Raw genomic sequence first — 19,888 nt, forward strand, 5'->3', positions numbered from 1 at the left:
AGTACATTTAAAGTACTTTTGCACTGTTAGTAGGCCTAATATCATTTTGGGGCAAGTCCTTCCTGATGCACATGCCTTACAGGTCTCAAGTATTTTAATGGAATGACCAAGACAGTGTGGTGTAGAACAGTGTCTTTTAAACGGTGTTTCACAGAAACCTGAGACTTTGTGCAAGTGTCCTAGAATTTGCCATAGGGCGTTGCCAAGTGGTGAGAGCTCCAGGATTTCTTCACTTGAGTTGGACCGGCTCCATTTTTATCTGTTTTTTATATTGGATTGGAGATCTGTATGTAAAAATACAAACAAAGCTAACAAAGACATATTTTTTAAAAAGGAATTCTACTCTAACAAAAGATTAAAACCACTTTAGGACTTCTATTACCTTTTTGTCCTTGTGTTAGAATAGACTTAAAATAGTTTTCTAAGAAAAAAATTTGGATCTGCAGTTTTTCTGTTGACTTATTCTTGTACATTAATGGAGTGGCTATCAAATACTGTATTCTCTGGTTAATTTCCTGAATTTTAAGTACATGCCAGCCAGATCACCTGCCTGGCTGGAATCATATGGTCTTGCCCTAGAAAATACATACTGTAGGAACTTGACAAAGAGTAAAAAGTCCAAACTCTTCCATTTAATTCCTATTTAAAAGTTCAGTAAAAAGATATGAAGCCTTCAAGGACTACTTAAAAGATAGCATACCCAGAGTCCACTCACTAAATTTATAAATATATCTAGGTTTCCTACAATTTATGCTTGAACTGAAAGAGACCTATACATTCTTTTAACGTAGGTTTTTAGCCTGTCATAAAATGCCTTTTGTTGAATATAGTTTGTTGTACATTCAGCTTGCATTTTAAGAAAAAGTTGGTAAAGTATTTTGTAGGGATAATGTTTAGGAGTTTCATGGATCTTCTCAACTCTTGGCATTTGGGATGGGACAATTCTTCATTGTCTAGGCCACACTTGGGCTAAGTATAGTCCCACAGGCCAAATCTTGTCCACTACTTGTCTTGGGCTGGCTGGTGAGCTAAGAATGGTTTTTATATTTTTAAATAATTGAAAAACTTCAGAAGAATAGTATTTGGTGATGTGGAAATTCTATAAAATTCACATTTTGGTGCCCATAAAGTTCTGTTGGAAGTCTTTATATATTGTCTATAGCTGCTTTCCCACTGCAGTAGCAGGATTGAGTGGTTACCACAGAGTGCCTGCAGGCTGCAAAGACTAAAATGCTTACTCTCTGACCCTTTACAGAAAAAGTTTACCAACCCCTGGTATAGACTGTCAGAAGCGTTGTGTTTAGCGTACCTGGTTCCCACTCACTAAATGCCAGAAGCATCTCCCACCACTGTGACAATAGAAAATACCTAACCAGATTTCCAGATGGCCCCTTGGGCATGGGAATGAGCAGAGTGCATGGGTACGAAGATATCTCTCCTAATTCAGAACCACAATATAATATGTAATAGTGTCTCCTTTGTTGATCTTCATAAAAGTCCATAAGAAATTTTTCATAGGGTCTCTGTACTAAGAAACGTGATGTTTTTCTTGGTATGAGTCTGACAATTGATTGTGTTTCCTTTTGTTGAGGCTTCTGGGAAACACAGAGCCAAGTGTTTGGCCAGTCTATACTATACAGCTACGTGGACATTTATATGATTTACATTATACATAGATGTTATCTAGACTTATTTTCTTATCTTTATTTTCCCTTTACCTACTTTGTATATCTCTTTTTTTGTTTTGAATACTTTTTTATTACATTGGATGTATCACTTAAATTGCTACAAATCCTTTTTAGAATGATATTTCGTTAAGTAAAAAATATTAACTGAATGAACAACCTTCATGAAGATTTTGATAATCTGAAGTGTTCCCCTGTCAATGCTGCTCCTATCTCATTTGAATGTAGATTAGTGATTATTATTAGCTAAAACTTATGTCAAGTACTTTATTTGATTTGTCTCATTTAATTCTCAAAACAACCCTATAAGATAGATACTCTTATTACTAGTATTTTATAAATGCAGAAGATTGAGTTTCAGAGAGATCTGAAACTTGCCCAAAGCCTTCCGCATAGTAAGTGCTGGAGCTGGGGTTTAAACCTAAGTAGAACAACAACAAAGTCTAGACTTCAGAAATGGAACTTTTAATAGTAAATTATAATTTTTTTTTAAAGCATTTTTAGCAGTGGAATTGCTTGTTTTTGTTTTTTATTTTCAAATAAAATTCTAATACAAATTCCAGTAATAAAACATAAAAGTGGTATTACTAATAGGTTTATTTTTTATAAGTTAAATAGTATATTATCTACTTGGTCAATTCATAAGATGAATTAATAACTTCATTAAATTAAATTATTTAATTAAATCTCTTTCTAAAAAGGATTTGCAGCGACTTAGCAATACATCCAATGTAATAAAAAAGTATTCAAAACAAGAAAAGAGATGTACAAAGTAGGTGAATGGAAAATAAAGGTAAGAAAATAAGTCAAGATAACATCTGTTTATAATGTAGATCATACAAATGTCCATATAGCTGTATAGTATAGTATAGACTAGCCAAACGTTTGGCTCTGTGTTTTGATAACTTTTCTTAGTGTCCTGGAGCTGTCTTAATAAAATACCACAAAATGAGTGGCCTTAAAGAACAGAAATTTTCTCACAGTTCTGGAGACTAGAAGTCCAAATCAAGGTTTCAAGCCTTGTTGATTCCTTCTGGGAACTTTGAGAAAGGAACCAACTGTTCCATGCCTCCTAGTTTCTGGTGGCTGCCTGCAATCCTTGACGTTCCTTTGCTTGTAGGTCCTCACAAGCTGTCTTTCCCTTGTATGTGACTCTGTTTCCATGTCTGTCCATTTCTTTTAGAAGATGCCGCTCAAAAGGGTTAGGATGAGGACCCACCCTACTCCAGTATGACTTCATTAACTGATAACATCTGCAAAGGAAAACTATTTCTCCAAACAAGGTCACATTAACCAGTACAGGGGGTTAGGACTTCAACATATCTTTCTGGGGAACATGTTTCAATCCATACAATGACTGTTAAGCCTTTAGTTTATTTCTGTATTTTGTTTTAGTTGGGCAATAAAGAGAAAATCCTCATTCACACCTTATTTGCATATGACAGCATTTAAAGTCTTTACTGTACTACATGTTTATATGTAAAAATGCAAACATTACAGAAGTGTATCATATACAAGATTGACGTTCTCCGTAACTCCCATTGCCCTCTAAGATAACCGCTGATGAACTTTTTAGCCTCTTTCTAGCTTGAAGGAAGAGTAAATCAAAGTTGACTCACCTAAAAGTGCTTGCATTCTCTAACATAAATATAATCAAAGAACTAAAATTATTAGTAATAATTGATAATACAACATAGGATAAGGTGATAATGTATTTACTTGTCACAACTGACTTATGCTGTGACAATAGCACTTTGAGTACAAGTGCCTCAGTATTTCCTGGCATTTAATGTACTATGGTACATCTGAGCAGACTTGCACAGGCCTACCATCTCTTAACTGCAGAAATAATTCTTTCTTAATCAGTGACATATTTTTCAAGAAGTTAAATGTACATACAAAGATAGCAAGAGAATGTGCATTCCTAGGCCTGCCCCAAAGTGGGTTAATCTAGCTGCAAAATTCCCCACTGGTGATTCCCAGTATGTAACATAATGCAATTTAGAGTATATTTTTCTACTACAGTTTTTTAATATAGATTATTATATATTTTTTAACTGACATGTAAATCAAATAGGAAGCACCTCTACCAGACCCTGGGATTTTGTAGAATAAAGTTTAAAAACTGCTGGTTTGGATTTTCAGTAATTAGCTGATGTTTCTGACTTAGGATCATTTGATTCTTATGAATTCTGTTTATCGTAATTCTTCATTCTCTAAATGTTTTATATTATGGAATGTAATTGTAAGAAATGGAATGACTAAATAAATGAGACAGTATAACAATAAAAACTCAAGAAAGCTGAGTTTTGGTTTTACTTTCTATTCTGGTGTAGTGTGAGTTTCATGTTGTATTGTGCCCGCTCTTTTGTGAATGCCCAGGAGGTACCAGTTCTAGTTCCTTCTGTACACAGGTGGTTTTGTTATGATAACAACATCTAGCACCTCTGTAAGAAATAATAATAAACCTTGCTAATAGAAAGAAAATACTTGATGGGACATACAAAGCAGCCTATATGGGAAGAGTCATAAGTAAAAGATGCTGTGAGAACTTGGAAACGCTTTTTCTTACTGGGAAACGTAGATTTACTGTCTCCAACCTCTGGACCCATCTTGTTTAGGAATCTTTGTCCTTTTTCCTCCATTCTTTTTTATTTTCACCTTCTCCATTTGTTTTACTGCAGTCTGCCAGGCTTGTCTTGGGTGTATGTGTTCAAAAATATTCTGCATCCTTATATGTGTACATTTGCAAAAAATTTGCCGATTCCATTCCATGGTGTTAATTTTCTTATTTGAAAAAATGAATACAACCCTGTTTAGCCGTCAAGCTAAGTAAGCAAAGTGTTAAGACTTGAGGTAAAGTGTTACAATTAAAGATTGTGTAAAACATTTTGTCAACCTTAACTGAAAGATACCATGATAAACTTAGTGTAAAAAACTAAGTTTTTTTTTTTACATTAATCTAGAAATGTAGTGGATTCTTCACTGTTAAGTCTGATGTGTGATGGTCTACTGTTAACATGCATTCATGTCTCTTACCTGCTGAGAGAAAGTAGACAAGTGAGTGATTCTTACAAGATTAAGGGGAAGTTTTCTGACCTGGTTGAGTTCTTACCTGCAGAATCCCCGAAATTAGGCTCTCCGTTATAAAGAAAACCAAATACCGCTTGTCTGTCTTTAGATAACATCTGTTTATTATGAGAAGCTAGGTGTTAGTAGTATATGAAGCTGTAAAGATGGTTTTATGTTAGGTCTTAGAGCTGCTAGAATGCAATTTTAGATTTATTCATTAGGCATTGGAATATCATTTAATATTTTGATTCATTAATTCAATAACTGGGATTACTCTGAGCAGAATGTTTTAGGAAGCTTGATTTGGTAGGAAGTGACGTATGGGATCTATTTGAATGTAGAGAAGCAGGGAGCTGGAAGACCAGTCAGCATTTTACAATAGTCATTTGAGGAGTGGAAGTAGAATGAGAAAGAGGAAAATTAACATGCATTTAACATGGTTGCTTCCCCCCCCCCCCCCCCCCCCGCTCTTTCTTTCAGGATCCTCTTGTGCATTTATCAGAAGACATGATAGCAAGAACTTACAATATTTTTGCTATTATGTTTCGGTATGCAGTAGAGATATTAACCTGGGAAAAAGAAGGTGAATTGCCAGCAGATTTAGAGATGACGTAAGTATAACCTATTTATTCTTTTTATGTGAGGAATTACTAAATTTTAATATAGCTAGCTAGAGTAGGACATAATCTTACTTTAAAAATTAGTGTCCAGCAGAGGAATAAGCTTGATTTTATAGTTTTCAAATATGTGTGATCCACTTAACTGGTGGAGGTTTCTCTCTTTTGGTTGGTTGGTTTGTAGCCATGTTTAAACCACATCAAGGCTCTACCACTGGATTCAGGCATATTTAGTTTTCTATTCTTTGATTGTGTCATAAAATTGATTAGTTAACCCTGTGACCTGCTCTCGTGATTATTCTTTGTTTCACTTACCAGATATCATTAGACAATGAGTTCTTTAATATAAGTGAGTTTTCTCCTTCGAATAAATGCTCAAACTTAATTTTAACCATTTTCATTCTAAATCTTTATAAAATTTATTCTGCACTTCGTGCATTTTAGAGTATATTTAACATTTTTACTCAGATTATTATGGGAGTTGCATATTTGTAACCAGAAAGTAGGATTCTGCCATAGCTGTATTTTGCTTTGTTTTAATTTGAGATGTTGCCAACATTAAAACTAGAAGATTTAATATAAAAATTTGTTTTCCATCTTATCTGGAAACAATGAGATCTGGTAACCCTGGCCACCATCGGTGGACTGGTTGCTGTCCCCTTAGAAGGAAATGTACGCTCCCTTTGACCAGCATCTACCCAACCTCTTCATTCAGTTATGTTACCTGTCTGGCCCAATAGGCATTTGAATTTGAGGCCATTGAAGAATGTTTGCCATACATTAACTCATCCCAACCAGGTATATTTTTTGAGTTCTTGTGTCGGCTTTTATCAGAGGAATTTGTTTCTCTGTGTTCTTTGTTAAATTTGAGTTTGAGGGCTCACTTTCTTTTTTTTTTCTTTTAGTGTACTTGCCTCAAACAGCCTTTCCTTTTACTTTCAATTCTAACCAAGCTTCTTAGCATTGTCCTCATAGTTATGATGAATACAAGCTGGAGGTAGGGCCTGCAGGACATTTGGTGTGTTTCTTTTTTGCTTTCTCAACTATGTTGCAGATAGTTGAGGTTGCGGGTTAAATGTTTTTTAGTTAAGTGAGGTTTTACTATACTCTGTCTCTTTGGAAATGTCAGAAATGACTTAGTGCCTCATGACTTTATCTTCGCATACTTCAGGTTGGGAACCATTGATCTAAGATCTAAATTTAGACCCTAGCGAATGCAGTAGTTTTGTTTTTCATTCCATTGTAGGTTCAGAGCCGCCAGCATGGAAGGGAAAAAGAATCTAACTTGCTTCTTTTATAATGTAAATGGTGTTCCGTCTATCCAGAAACATGACTTACCTATGTTCCTTTAGATGCCACGTCCAGCTGGTTCTCCCTGCTAACAACCTATCAAATCTTTGTACTTCTGTTCATCTCCATTACTACTACCTTAGATGCCTGAATTTCATGCTTGAACAGCATGGTCTCCTAACTGGGCTCCCATATCCACTTCTGATTCATTCTTCACTCCATAGCAAAAGTGAGCTTTAAGGCAAATCTGATCATATCTCCTATTTCAAAGCCTTGATTGCCCTTGTTGTTGCTGTGTGCTGTCAATTCAATACTGACTCACAGTGACCCCATAGCCCAGAGTAGTACTGTCCCATAGGGTTTCCTAGGCTGTAATCTTTACAGGAGCAGATCACCAGGCCTTTTCTCCTGCAGAGCAGCTGGTGGGTTCAAAACACCAACCTTTCAGTAACAATGGAGAGCTTTAACCATTGGGCCACTAGGGCTGCTTTGATTGTCCTTGGATAACAAAAGCCAAAATCCATTTTAAGGTCTTCAAGATTTCTGCCTGTCTCTCCAGACTAATACTAATCTCTTTCTTCCTCTTTGTGCTCCAGCTCCCAATATTTACCTAATCTACCTCCAGCCTTTGGTTTCACCTTCCTCCAGCCCAGGGTTTCTCAACCTTGACATTATTGGTAATTTTGGCCAGATTACGTCTTTGTTTTGGGGGCTTTCTGGTGCACTGTAGGATGTTTAGCAGCATCCCTGGCCTACTAAACCTGCTAGATGCCAGTAGCAATCCAGTCATAACTGTCAAAAATGTCTCTAGACATTGCCATATGGTCCCCTGGGAGGACCATATCATCCTTGGTTGAGAACCACTGATAGCCACTTCTGACTTTAGATCTCGGATTACTTTTCCAGCAATTCTTTTCTGAATTCTCGGACCTGTTAAATACCCTGCTCTAGCACCCTGCCCTTGATAAAAGCCAGTACACATAGAATTAGATGTTCAATATCTGTCTTCCCCACTGGACCGCAGTGTGAGAGCACAGGCACCATGGATGACTTCTTTACACATTTGTGACCAGTACGTAAGCACATTCCCTATAACAAAGTATGCTCTTAATAATCAGCCTGGAGCAAGATAATATACAAATAGAAAATCCAGTATATAATGTATGTTTTATCCCACAGAGACAAGAGTGACACCTACTATTGTATGCTGTTTAATGATGAGGTGCACACCTACGAACAAGTTATTTATACTCTTCAGAAAGCTGTTAACTGTACACAAAAAGAAGCCATTGGCTTTGCAACTACAGTAGATCGAGATGTAAGTAATTTCATCATATTATATTATATAATAAATTGAACTTTTACTAATGATACGTTATCTCAGAAAATTGAGTTAGCGGGTATATATAGTTAGGCTTTTTTTAAATTCCATGTAAACATTGGCCCAGGTATATATCGGGTATAAAACTCGTTGCCGTCAAGTCAATTCGGACTCATAGTGACCCTATAGGACAGAGTAGAACTGCCCCATAGGGTTTCCAAGGAGTGGCTAGTGGATTTGAACTGCCAACGTTTTGGTTAGCAGCTGACCTCTTAACTGCTTTAAGTTATTGCCAGATAGAAAGGTTAAAGGGGAAAAGTAGATACAGTTGCCCTCATTCTAGCCAGTGATTAAAAATTTTCAGTTAGGAAAATGGAAATTATAGCATCCTAGAATAAATGTTTTGATATTCAAGGAAATTTACATATTAATGGCTTGAAAGCGTTAGGATAGCTTTGAAGGAAAATAATTTACTTTTCATTGAGGAATATGATGAACATTGCAAATATTAAAATTGACCAGAGTTGTTATATATTCAAGTTTGTTTGTTGGTTTACTAGTTTAAAACTTCTGAAAATTGAATATAATATTTTTGCAAATTGATTTTAAATATCTTTATTTATAGGGACGTAGATCTGTTCGATACGGAGACTTCCAGTATTGTGAACAAGCAAAATCAGTGATTGTTGTAAGTAATTTTAAAACATGACTCCATTATTATTTCTTACTGGTTTAAAACTATTTCCATATTTTGACATTTATGAAAACCCATTTTTCTGGATAGTTATACTAGTGAAACAGAATAAAGAGTCCAGAAATAGATACTAGTATAATCTAGAAAATCTAGGAGGCTACAGATACAGCCTAAGGGAGGACGAGAACTTCTTAGTCAAGACTAGACCCCCCAGAAGTTAGGGAAAAAACGTTACGTTTTTTTGGCTATGTAAAAAATTTGCACAGTAAAATATTCCTTAAGCAAAGTCAGTAGACAAATAGAAGATTTGGAAAAACTATTTCTAGCACAGAGGATAGACAGTTAATACTTATAATAAAGAGAATGCTCTTATAGATTACCATTCAGGGAACAAGCAACAAAATAGAAAAATGAACAAAGAATTTGAAAAGGCAGATCACAGCAGAGAAAATCCAAGTGGCTAGTATACATGAAAAGAGGCTCAAACTCACTCATAATAAAATAACAAAGAGATTTCACATCCATCAGGATGACAAAATTAGAGTGATAAAATACCTTGCTGACAGAGATGCAGAGAATAGGAATATTAGTATAAAAACAAATTGTTAACAATATTTTTGGAAAGCAGTCTGGTAACATTTATTAAAGCTTTACCTCTCCTAGGAATTTATCCCATAGAAACACAAGCACCAGTAAGTATACGTACAAAGATGTTCAGTAATGCTTTTTTGTAGTCACAGAATACTGGAAACAAAATAAATATGAATGACCTTCTCTAGAGGATGTTTGAATAAATCCATACTACGGATTATGTAGTCATTAACAAAAAAATCAGTTAAAACTGTACAGCCTGATTTGAGTATGTTTATGCTGAGAAAAGCAGGATGCACAGAAATATATGTACAGTATCCCATTCTTATAAACCAAACTAACAACAAAAAAAATCTTTATAACTGTATATATAATCTATATACATGGAGAAAATATGTACCGAGTTAACATGGGTTATGGAGATGGAATGAAGCAGGGTGTCTAGAGAGGATCCAAGCAAGAAGTAGAACGGGGAAAATCATGTTAAAAGTATTGATAACATGATTACATGAGGTTAATTATTTAAATAAGTGTGTAGTTGCATTAAGGAATTAAAGACATAAGGCATTTTTACAAATCTATAATCAGTATAGCAGATTTTCAAATACAGGACTGAAGATTTAGGTTACTCATAAGCTATGACTTCTTACCTTTTTTTTAAGATTCTTCAGAAATAGTTACAGCCTTTGAGTCTGAAACAAGTAAGGCAAGCTATATGGTGTTCTTCTTACATGCTTACATGAAAAACCCTCCAGTGTTGATGATCGTGTGGATATATTAAATAAAAATATTAACTTTTTTCTGCCAATAAAGTAGACTCTTTAAGTTTTTTTTTCATCTTGCCATTTCTTTTTAAGAGAAATACCAGTCGACAGACAAAGCCACTCAAAGTTCAAGTTATGCATTCGTCTATTGTTGCACATCAGAATTTTGGTTTGAAGCTTTTGTCTTGGCTGGGAAATATTATTGGATATTCAGGTAGGTTTATGTTGTTAATAGTTAAAAATGAGCTCATATGCCCTTGCAAAACTTTCAAAAAAATAAATCAAGTGAAATAATTTCTTGCTTTAATTTTACATTTTATAATGCCATTTTGGAATATCTTTGTGCACAAAGAATTCTGTGTCCCAAATTTTGTCCCATAGGATGTTTTACATGCATACAAAGAATTCTGTGGTCAGATAAATGCAGGAAACACTGGGTTAAACAATAATAATTAGATTTTTTTTTGGTGCTTTAGGTGAAAGTTTACAGCTCAAGTTAATTTCTCATTCAAAAATTTATGCACATATTGTTTTGTGACACTGGTTGTAATCCCCACAATATGACAGCATGCTCCCCCTTCCCACCCTGAGTTCCCTGTGTCCATTCGACCAATTCCTGTCCCTTCTTGCCTTCTCGTCCTGCCTTTGGACAGGAGCTGCCTGTTTGAGCTGGTATGTTTGATTTAACCAAGATACATGTTCCTCACATGTATTCATTTTTTGTTCTATATGCCTATTTAATCATTGTCTGACAGGTGGGGTTCAGAACTGATTTTAGTTCTGGGTTAGCAGAGTGTCCAGGGCCCATAGTTTCGAGGGTTCCTCCAGACTCTGTCAGACCATAAGTCTGGTCTTTATATGTGAGTTTGAGTTCTGTTCTACATTTTTCTCTTGCTCTATCCGAGACTCTCTTTTATGTACTCTGTCAGGGCAGTCATTGGTGGTAGCCAGGCACCATCTAGTTCTTCTGGTCTCATGCTAGTGAAGTCTCTGGTTCATGTGGTCCTTTAGTCCTCTGGGCTAGTATTTTCCTTGTGTCAAGTTTTCATCATGCTCCTTTGTTCTGGGTGGGATGGGACCAATGGAAGTAATAAGACTTTAATATGATAGTGCAATGTAAATCTCACAAACTCAATGAAAGAAATCCAGTACCCCCTTTTTTTAATGGAACATCCTGTAGAACTAGTGTTTCACTGACTAAACTGGAAAATGCCACTGTAAATAAAACCTAAGTGATTCCTGGTTAGCAATTTAAAAATTAAAACTCTTATGTTGATAACATTGTTTTAACTCCTACAGGTTTTGGTTACCAGAAATCTTACTGATGTATATTTGGTTTTATATTTTGTTTTTCCATAGTCTACAAATTAATCTTCTTCATGTAATGGTAACAATTAAGAACCCTCATGTCCAAAGCTATAGGTTCAAGTTTGGTTTATAACTTTAAGGGTAAAATAGGGATAGATCTAAGCTGTCTCTCATACTGTTCTTTGGGCAAGAGAGATGATATGGATAAATGACATTCTGATGTTTACTATAAAGAATATTCCTAACACATTTGTATGAAAAAGCTGTTAGAGCATTGCCACACTGAACGGACAGGTGAAGAAAGAAGATACGGAGTTGTGGAAATTTAGAGGAACATATTTGCTGGCCTTTCAAATGTCCTTACAATTATTTTTCTGGCCCCATTTTGTTAAATTTTAGTGTTTTCCATTAAACATCTGTATGTCAAATACTGTGCTACAGTGTTAAGAAATAGTATCAGTAAAGCAGTTTTCTGCTGAAATATTTCTTTGGAATGTTTATCACTAGTAATTTAGAGAACTTAGCATCTATTATTTGGTGTTTATGTAAGATTTTCTCTTTAGCCTCTTAACTGATTTCTGTTTGCTGACATTTATAATTAAAGTTACTCTTTTTTTTTTTTGATTACTTTGCATGCTTGAAGAAGACTAAAAAAAGTAATTTAAATTATAAAATATGAAACAAAATTATTAAAGTTTTGGTTATTTTAATGCTTACATTAACATTTGAAGAACTTTTTATAAGTTTAGCATTTAGATGTAGGAACTTGTCTTCTAGGGCCTCTGGTGGATGTTAGATGCTCAGTGAATTTTTGTTTAATTGATGAAGAACATTTTGTATAACATTAATAAAATGCAGTGATAAATATCATAATATAGAGGTCATACATTCTTTTTAAATTTTAGTACAATTTTATGTTACACCTACCTTCTGTCATCCTGGGGTGTATAACAGTTTTACTGTAATACAGTTGTATTAGCATAACTGCTTAAAGGATGATACTTATTTCAGTGGTCCCTCTTTAATTAAGTTCTTTAAAGCATAAGAGATTATTGCCTTTCTGATAGGCGTGTATTTGGCATTCTGGAACAGGTGTTGGTGTGTAACACAGGCTTTGAAATTTGTTCCTTTTTGTGACATTATCAGTAAATACTTAATATTTGTTTACTTTTTCTGAATGAATTTGACCTATAATAAAACATACAGAACTCTACAGATCCATTTGAACATTTCTACTAAAATGCCACTTTATTTAATATATGAAATTGCAACTTCATGACTCTTTTCTTTCTAAGATGGCCTTCGCCGGATTTTATGCCAAGTTGGTTTACAAGAAGGGCCAGATGGTGAAAACTATTCTCTTGTGGATAGATTAATGCTTAGCGATTCCAAATTGTGGAAAGGTAAATCTCTTAAGTACTCTTAAGATACAGAGAAAGCTATTTAGGTAATTGTGATGTAAAAAGTTTGTTTTTTTGTTTTGTTATGTTTTCCCCGTTTGCGAAGATATTTATTTATGCTTTGAAAGATCAGCGTATGTAGTCTTAATCTCTGGGGAGAAAAACAGATTTTTGGGGTCTGTGAAATTAAATAATGTTTAAAAGCAAGAAATGTGACAAAATAGGAATGTATTTAGTGTTTTTCTATATTTATATAGAATATTTTGTTAGAAAATTATACTTTTGGGGCTGGGAGTTGGAAATGGAGAGTGATTACTTAATGGCTATGAAGTGTTCAGGGTTGGAGATGGAAAAATTTTGAAACTAGAGAGACGTGGTGGTTGCACAGCATTGTTAAGGCACTAAGTGCCACTGAATTGTACACTTTAAAATGGTTGATTGTATGTTATGTGAACTCTACATCAATTTAAAAAGAAGGGATGGAGGAATCTTTCACCACAAATAGTTTGAGAAGCACTGCCCTAGGAAATGGCAGCCCCATGTAGAAGGAACCTATATCCCTAAATGACTGCATAGAGCAGAGTGACCTGGTAGCTTGGAGCATTCCTCTTGAACTGTTACATGAATAAGAAATAGACTTTGTTTTTTAGAAAGAAAAAAATATATACGCGTGAAGAGTTTTGCTCTTGAGACTTAAAATATAATTGACCAAATAAAAATTTTGGAAATGTAATGTTTGGCTTGTTTGGTGTACCCTTATCTTATATCCTGATCTTTTTCCTAACAGGTGCTAGGAGTGTGTATCATCAATTGTTCATGAGCAGTCTGCTTATGGATTTGAAATACAAGAAACTGTTTGCTATTCGGTTTGCAAAAGTAAGTAGTTTCTCAGTTTTAAAGATTAACAAAATAGGTTATATGAAGAGTAACTGTAACCCATGATTATATCTGGGCTTCATAAAATTAGGAACTAATATTAATGTGTTTTGATTCTATGAAACTTCAGAAATGACCTTTTTATCTTTTATCAGTAGAATGAAATTTTAGCAAAGTGAGACTTCTTTGCTCATTGCCTCTCATGATAACAAGAATGTTCATTTATGCAGTGTACCTTTATCTTTGTTTAGTTTAGAAGGTGATATGAAATGATAAATGAAGAACATAGACCTATACTATTGTGAAATCTATACTATTGTTCCTATTTAAAAAAAAGACGGTCTTAGTTTAAATGGCATTTATATAGAGATTCTGATTTAGGAATCACGAACTCTATGTTGTTAATATAATTGAATTATGTTCTGCTAACCACTTATTTTGTATTTGCCTGGATTAGAGATTTTTTAACCAGGGAAACGTAAAAGCCATTTGAGGATCTCTTTCTGATATGCATCCAAAGTAATGAGAGTCTCGTTTCATCAGAGACAATGCAACACTGTTGTGGTTTAGCCCCACCAGTGTACAGTGACATCCCAGATTTTTAGTAGCTGTTACTTCTTGTTTTGGCTCATAAACTGCCATTGTGCTCCATTAGAGTATATTAACTACAGTGAATCAATATTTATACAGGGTTTAACTTTTAGGAATCAGTTCCCCCTCTCATAGCAGTGTTATCTTACTTCCTTCAGCACTGACTTTTCATTATAATCCTTAAACATTTGGTCAATGTGGATTAGAGGTGAATCTCCCCCTTGTTGTTTAGAATTACCAGCAGTTGCAGAGAGATTTTATGGAGGATGATCACGAGCGAGCAGTGTCGGTGACTGCTCTGTCTGTCCAGTTCTTCACTGCACCTACTCTGGTGAGTAGTGCTTGCCTTTTCTTTGTAACTGATAGCTGGCACTCCCTGCCTTTTTTTGCCTTCTTAATAGAACTATGAGCGTTTGCAGTGTGATTATGTGACAGATGACCACGACAGAGAGTTTTCAATCGCAGACCTCTCGGTTCAGATATTCACGGTTCCTTCACTTGTAAGTACTGAAAGACTTAAGAAGAACTTTGTTTTCTGTTAACAGAAGTAAAGCCTTAAAATAATAGAGATCTATGATCTGTATATTTCTGAATAGAATATTTCATTAATGAGCAATCAAATCAGACACCTTCAGCCATACTAAAACATATCTTTGAATATCAAAATAATCTTGGGGGAGAGAAGCCATTTAAAAACAAAAAACTGAACAACTTCCTGCTATTAAAAGTACTATTAAAAAACTCTTAATCCTTTCTTTATCATAGTCCTTCCCTGAGGTTTTGAACTGATGAGAATGAATTAAAAATTAAGTCGATTGGTTTAACAAATGTAATCCAGGATATTAGAATCAGACAGCATACTGTGTACCATCTAACATTTTGAGAAAGCTCCTTGGTAAGGAGGGAGGTAGCTAAGGCAGTTGAATCAGGATGATTGAGTAGTCTTTTACTAAGCTTCACTGGTAGCTTCTGAAGACATCACCAAGTTTTAGCACTATACAGTAATTAAAATTCATATTTAATTCACTCAACAAATACTTAGTGCCTGTTTTTTATTGGGCACAGTTCTAGGCTTTGGGAATGCAATGGTGAACAAAAACAGACATGGTCCCTGCCCTCTTGGAACTTAAAATAGTGGGAAAGACTCACACATATAGTTAATTAAAATTATAATTAAAACTGAAGAATTAGGGTGTTTTGAAAGAGAATAATAGGGAAATCTGGCCTTTTCACAGTTTAGAGATGGTTTCCCTAAGAAGGGTATCTTTATGCTGGAGAGGGGAGGGTGGTCATGTTGAGTGACCAGCACTTGAGAAATCCTGAAGTAGGGAGGAGCATTACCTATATGGGGAACAGAAAGAAGACCAATAAGGTTGAAGATCCTTGAACATGGAGTGAAATAAGACCAGAAAAGTAAGCAGGGGCCAAATTTTATAGATTTAATAGTGTTATATAGTTATTTTACAGACCAGATGTTTTTTCTAGGGTTTTGTAATTTATGATTATTTTTTCCCCAGATTACTTTCATGTTTAAGGATATATTTTAGTGCAGCCTAAGCTGTTTCGTTCTGTTGTACAGAGGCTTGCTATGAGTGGGAGTTGTGTTGACAGCACCTAACAACAAAGCCGTCTGAAGTTTACTTGCCCATTAATAAGATATTATTATAAACCAAATTAAGGAGTTTGGTTTTTATTTTAAGAGCATGGGAAGGCACTGAAGAGTTTTAAGTGACACATCGTCACAGTTGTGATTTTAAAAGATCGCCGTGTTTACAATTGGGAGAAATGAATTGGCAGGGAACAAAAGTGAATGTAGGGAAGCTAATTAAAAGCTAATGCAACAATCCAGACAAGAATTGATGGTAACTTGAACTGGGATGGTGGCAGTGGATATGAGTTGTGAAAGATATTTAGGTGCTAAAATCTACAGAACCGATCACATGTTGGGTTTGAGGGATGTTGGGTTTGATGACTGGATGTTGGGTTTGAGGGATGAGAGTAAGAATGATTCCCAGGTTTCTCTGCTTGCAAGTGGGTGGGTGTTGTGCCACTTGCTGGTGGAGAAAGTGATGCTTTCAGTTTATCAGGGTTGAGTTTGAAAAGCCTGTGAGATGATCCCATGTGTATTTAAATCTGTGCTTAAGGCTTTTCCCTCCTCCATAGATCTTTTTGTCCATTTCCATGCCAGTACCACACTGTTTTAATAATTACAGCTTAATACTTCATTTTGGTATCTTATAGAGCTAAATCTCCTTGCATTATTCTTTTTTCTTTAAGATGAATAAAATCAATTTGTCAGCTACCAAAAAGACCACATTGGCTTTTGACTGAAAAGATATTGTATTTATTGATTACTTTGAGAAGAACTAATGTCCTAATAATAGTGAATATTCCCATGTAGAAACATAATTTGTCCTCAGTCATTCAAGTGTTATTTTATTTTTTGGTAAAAATGTTATAGTTTTCTTCTTATAGGCCTTATACATTTTTTAAATTAAGTTTATGTATTTTTGATGCTACAGTAAAATTTCTGTGTTTTTAAACTGGCTATGGCTAGTATGTAGAAAAGCTACATATTCTTCTTGTATCTATCTAGTCCTCTTATTAACCTTTCTTATTAGTTCTGGTATTTAGTGTTGATTCTCTTGGAATTTCTAATTGTCTGCAAATAATCATTTTTATTTCTTTCTAATATTTCAACTTAACTTTTGTTTCTTGTCTGACTGCTTTAAATAGAACCATTTCCTTCATTTATTCAAAATATTTATTGAATGCCTTTATTAGCTACCCACAGTTTGGGGCACTGGGGGTAAAATACAGCAGTGAACAAAACAGACAATAGTCCCTGCTCCCATGGTACTGAAAGTCTAGTTGTGGGGGGACAGATACATAAACAAATCCATAATATTTATTGTAAGTCAAGTGCTGATAAATGTTACAAAGTAGAAAAGCAGGTTAAGGAAGTAAGAGAGTGGTTAGAGAAGGCCTGTCAGAAAGGTGATGTCTGAGCAGAGCCTTGAAGGAAGTGAGAGAGTGAGCATTGTGACTGACTGGTGGAAGAGCCTCCTAGGCAGAAGGAACAGCAAGTGCAGAAGTTCTAAAATGATTATCAATTGGCATTTTGGTGGAAGGAACCAAAAGGAGGCCAGTGTTGCTGGAGTAAGTGGGGAGGAGGATATCAATGTTATCATTCAGTTTGGGGATAGGGGTTAAGGTGGTACTGGGCAGTGCTAGAGCACAGAGGGCCTTGCAGGGCTTTTTAAGAACTTTCGTCTTTTGCAGCGAGTAAAACGGGGAGACGCATGATATCTGATTTACATTTTAGAAGGACCACTCTAAATGACAGCAACATCCTTATCTGGTTGCTGACTTGAATGGAAGTCCCTCCAAGTGTTTTAATCTAGTATTAAAGGATAGTGTTTTCTTGTTTTGATAAATACTTTATCATGCTAAGGATATTTCCTTTTGCTCCTGGTTTACTAAAAATTGTGTTGGTTTTATACATTTTTTAATCAGAATTAAATGTTGATTTTTAGCAAATGCTTTTTCTCTATTGAATTGGTCATATAATCTTTTTTTTTCCTCTCCCTTTGAGCTGTTAATGTAACAAATACACTCATTAATCAAAGAAGGAAAAATTACATCTCTGACCTGTTAGTGTAATAAATTATATTAGTTAGATTTTCTAATTTTGAAGCATCCTAGTACTGTGTTATAAACATCACATAGCCATGATGTATTCTTGTAACACACTGCTAAACCCACTTTGCTAATATTTTACTTAGAATTTTTGTATATGTAATTGTAAGTAATATTGGTCAGTGTTTTTCTTTATGTGTATGTGTGTGCTTAATCAGATTTTGGCTTTGTAAAATGAATTGGGAGTATTTCTGTCTTTATGCTCAGGATTACATTAACGTGGGAATTATCTATTCTTTGAAGATGTAATTAATGTAAGCTTAGAATATTTTGGAGGTTAAATCTTTTGGAAAACCTTTTCGATTTCATCTCATCCATTCAGGTTTTATTCTTGAGCCGTTTTTTTTAATTTACACTTTCCTTAATAATGGCTCTTTTCCTTCACACTAACTTGATTCCACTTAAACACACTTAATGAGCATACTTGCTCCCTTTCTCTAGGACAGCAGACATGCTTCAGAATCACCTGTGGAACCTTTTAAAAGTAGTTTTTTGTTGCTCTTACTTGCCTGCTGCCTCCTCCCCTCTTCTCATTGTTCCCAGAGTCATAGCCTCTAGAGATGGGGCTAGGCTTGTGTAGTTTTGTTATTTTGTTATTTTAATTTTATTGAGATATATACAGAAAAGTGGGCACATGGTAATTGTACAGACCAATAAGTTTTTATCCACCCATGCTACCAGAATCCCAGAAGTAGTGCCCCTCCTAATCACTACCTCTCCCCTGAAGTAACCATTATCCTGTCGTCTAACACCATAGATTGTTTTGTCTGCGTTTGAATTTTATGTAAATAAAATCATGTGGTATGACTCTTTTGTACCTGGCTTCTTCCACTCCACATTATGTTTTTGAGTAGATCATTCATTCTTATTGCTATGTAGTATTCCACTGTGTCACTATACCACCCAGCATTTATTTATCTATTTTCCAGTTAGTGGAGTTTTCCAGTTTTGTGCTCTCACAAATAAAGATGCTCTGAACATTCTCCAACACATCTTTTACTAGAAAATAAGTACTCATGTTTTTGGGTTTATACCCAAGAGGTTATAAGCTATGTATGTGTTCAGCTTTAGCATATTCCGCCAAACTGTGTTCCAGAGTGGTTGAACCAGTTCATACTCCATCAACAATTTATGAGAGTTCCAGTTAGTTTCACCACATTTTTACCAGCACTTGCTATTTTCAATTTTTTTAATTTTTATTAATTTAAATTATCTCTTAGTTTTATCTGTTCTGGTATTGGTATCTCATTGTAGTTTTAATTTGTATTTTCCTGGTGATACTGAAGTTGAGTCCCTTTCTATATGTTTATTGGCCATTGGTTATCCTCATTTGTGAATGCCTGTTCAAGTTTTCCACTGATTATCTTTTGGGTTGTCTGCCTTTTTCTTACTGATTTGTAAGAGTTTATATGTATATATATATTCTGCAGATTCTTTGTTGGTTATGTGAAAAATATATTTTCCCACTTTGAAGTGTGTCTTTTTCACTTTCTGACTAATTTCTCTTAATGAACTGAAACTCCTAATTTTAATGTATTCTATTTTATCAGTTTGTCTTTTATGATTAGCACTTTTGATGTCTTGTTTAAACAATGTTTGCATATCCCACAATCACAAAGATTCCTCCTGTGTTTTCTTCTAAAACCGTGCCTTTCACATTTAGAGTCCCAATCCATCTGGAATTTATTTTTGTGTATAGTATGAAGTAGGGGTCTAGATTTTTTTTTTCTCCCCATGTGGATATCCAACTGACCTAGCACTGTTTATCCAAAAAGATCATCCTTTCAATATTGTATTTCAGTAGCACCTTTATATACGTGGGTCTATTTTTTGTTCCATTGGTCTGTTTATCTTTGTACTAATAGCATACTGCCTAAATTACAATAGCTTTATAATGAGTCTTGATATCTGATAGTTAAGTCTTCCAGCTTTGTTCTTCAAGATTGCTTTAGCCATTTTTGATCCTTTGCATTTCCATAT

The 19,888-nt window shown here is 34.8% G+C and overlaps 1 protein-coding gene across 12 annotated transcripts in view; it reads left to right on the forward strand.

Annotated features, from left to right (window-relative positions):
- The window catches only part of UBR2 (ubiquitin protein ligase E3 component n-recognin 2), a 130,623-nt gene that overhangs the window by 39,937 nt on the left and 70,798 nt on the right, over positions 1–19,888 (forward strand). For 7 of the 12 annotated variants that reach the window (XR_002824582.1, XM_023734206.1, XM_004379457.2 and 4 more), the window contains 7 exons: positions 5,238–5,368; positions 7,844–7,982; positions 8,611–8,673; positions 10,128–10,248; positions 12,638–12,745; positions 13,530–13,618; positions 14,611–14,709. Coding sequence is in view for 11 of the 12 variants with exons in the window: in XM_023734206.1 (XP_023589974.1) it covers positions 5,238–5,368; positions 7,844–7,982; positions 8,611–8,673; positions 10,128–10,248; positions 12,638–12,745; positions 13,530–13,618; positions 14,611–14,709 (750 nt within the window). In the remaining variant the exon portion in view is untranslated. Of the gene's footprint in view, positions 1–2,386; positions 2,479–2,868; positions 4,746–5,237; positions 5,369–7,843; positions 7,983–8,610; positions 8,674–10,127; positions 10,249–12,637; positions 12,746–13,529; positions 13,619–14,441; positions 14,541–14,610; positions 14,710–19,888 lie in introns of those variants that run through there. The other 5 variants (XM_023734209.1, XM_023734208.1, XM_023734210.1 and 2 more) reach the window with 5 other exon arrangements.

The sequence above is a fragment of the Trichechus manatus genome, unplaced genomic scaffold (genome assembly GCF_000243295.1).
Source record: "Trichechus manatus latirostris isolate Lorelei unplaced genomic scaffold, TriManLat1.0 scaffold00065, whole genome shotgun sequence".
NCBI lineage: Eukaryota > Metazoa > Chordata > Mammalia > Sirenia > Trichechidae > Trichechus > Trichechus manatus.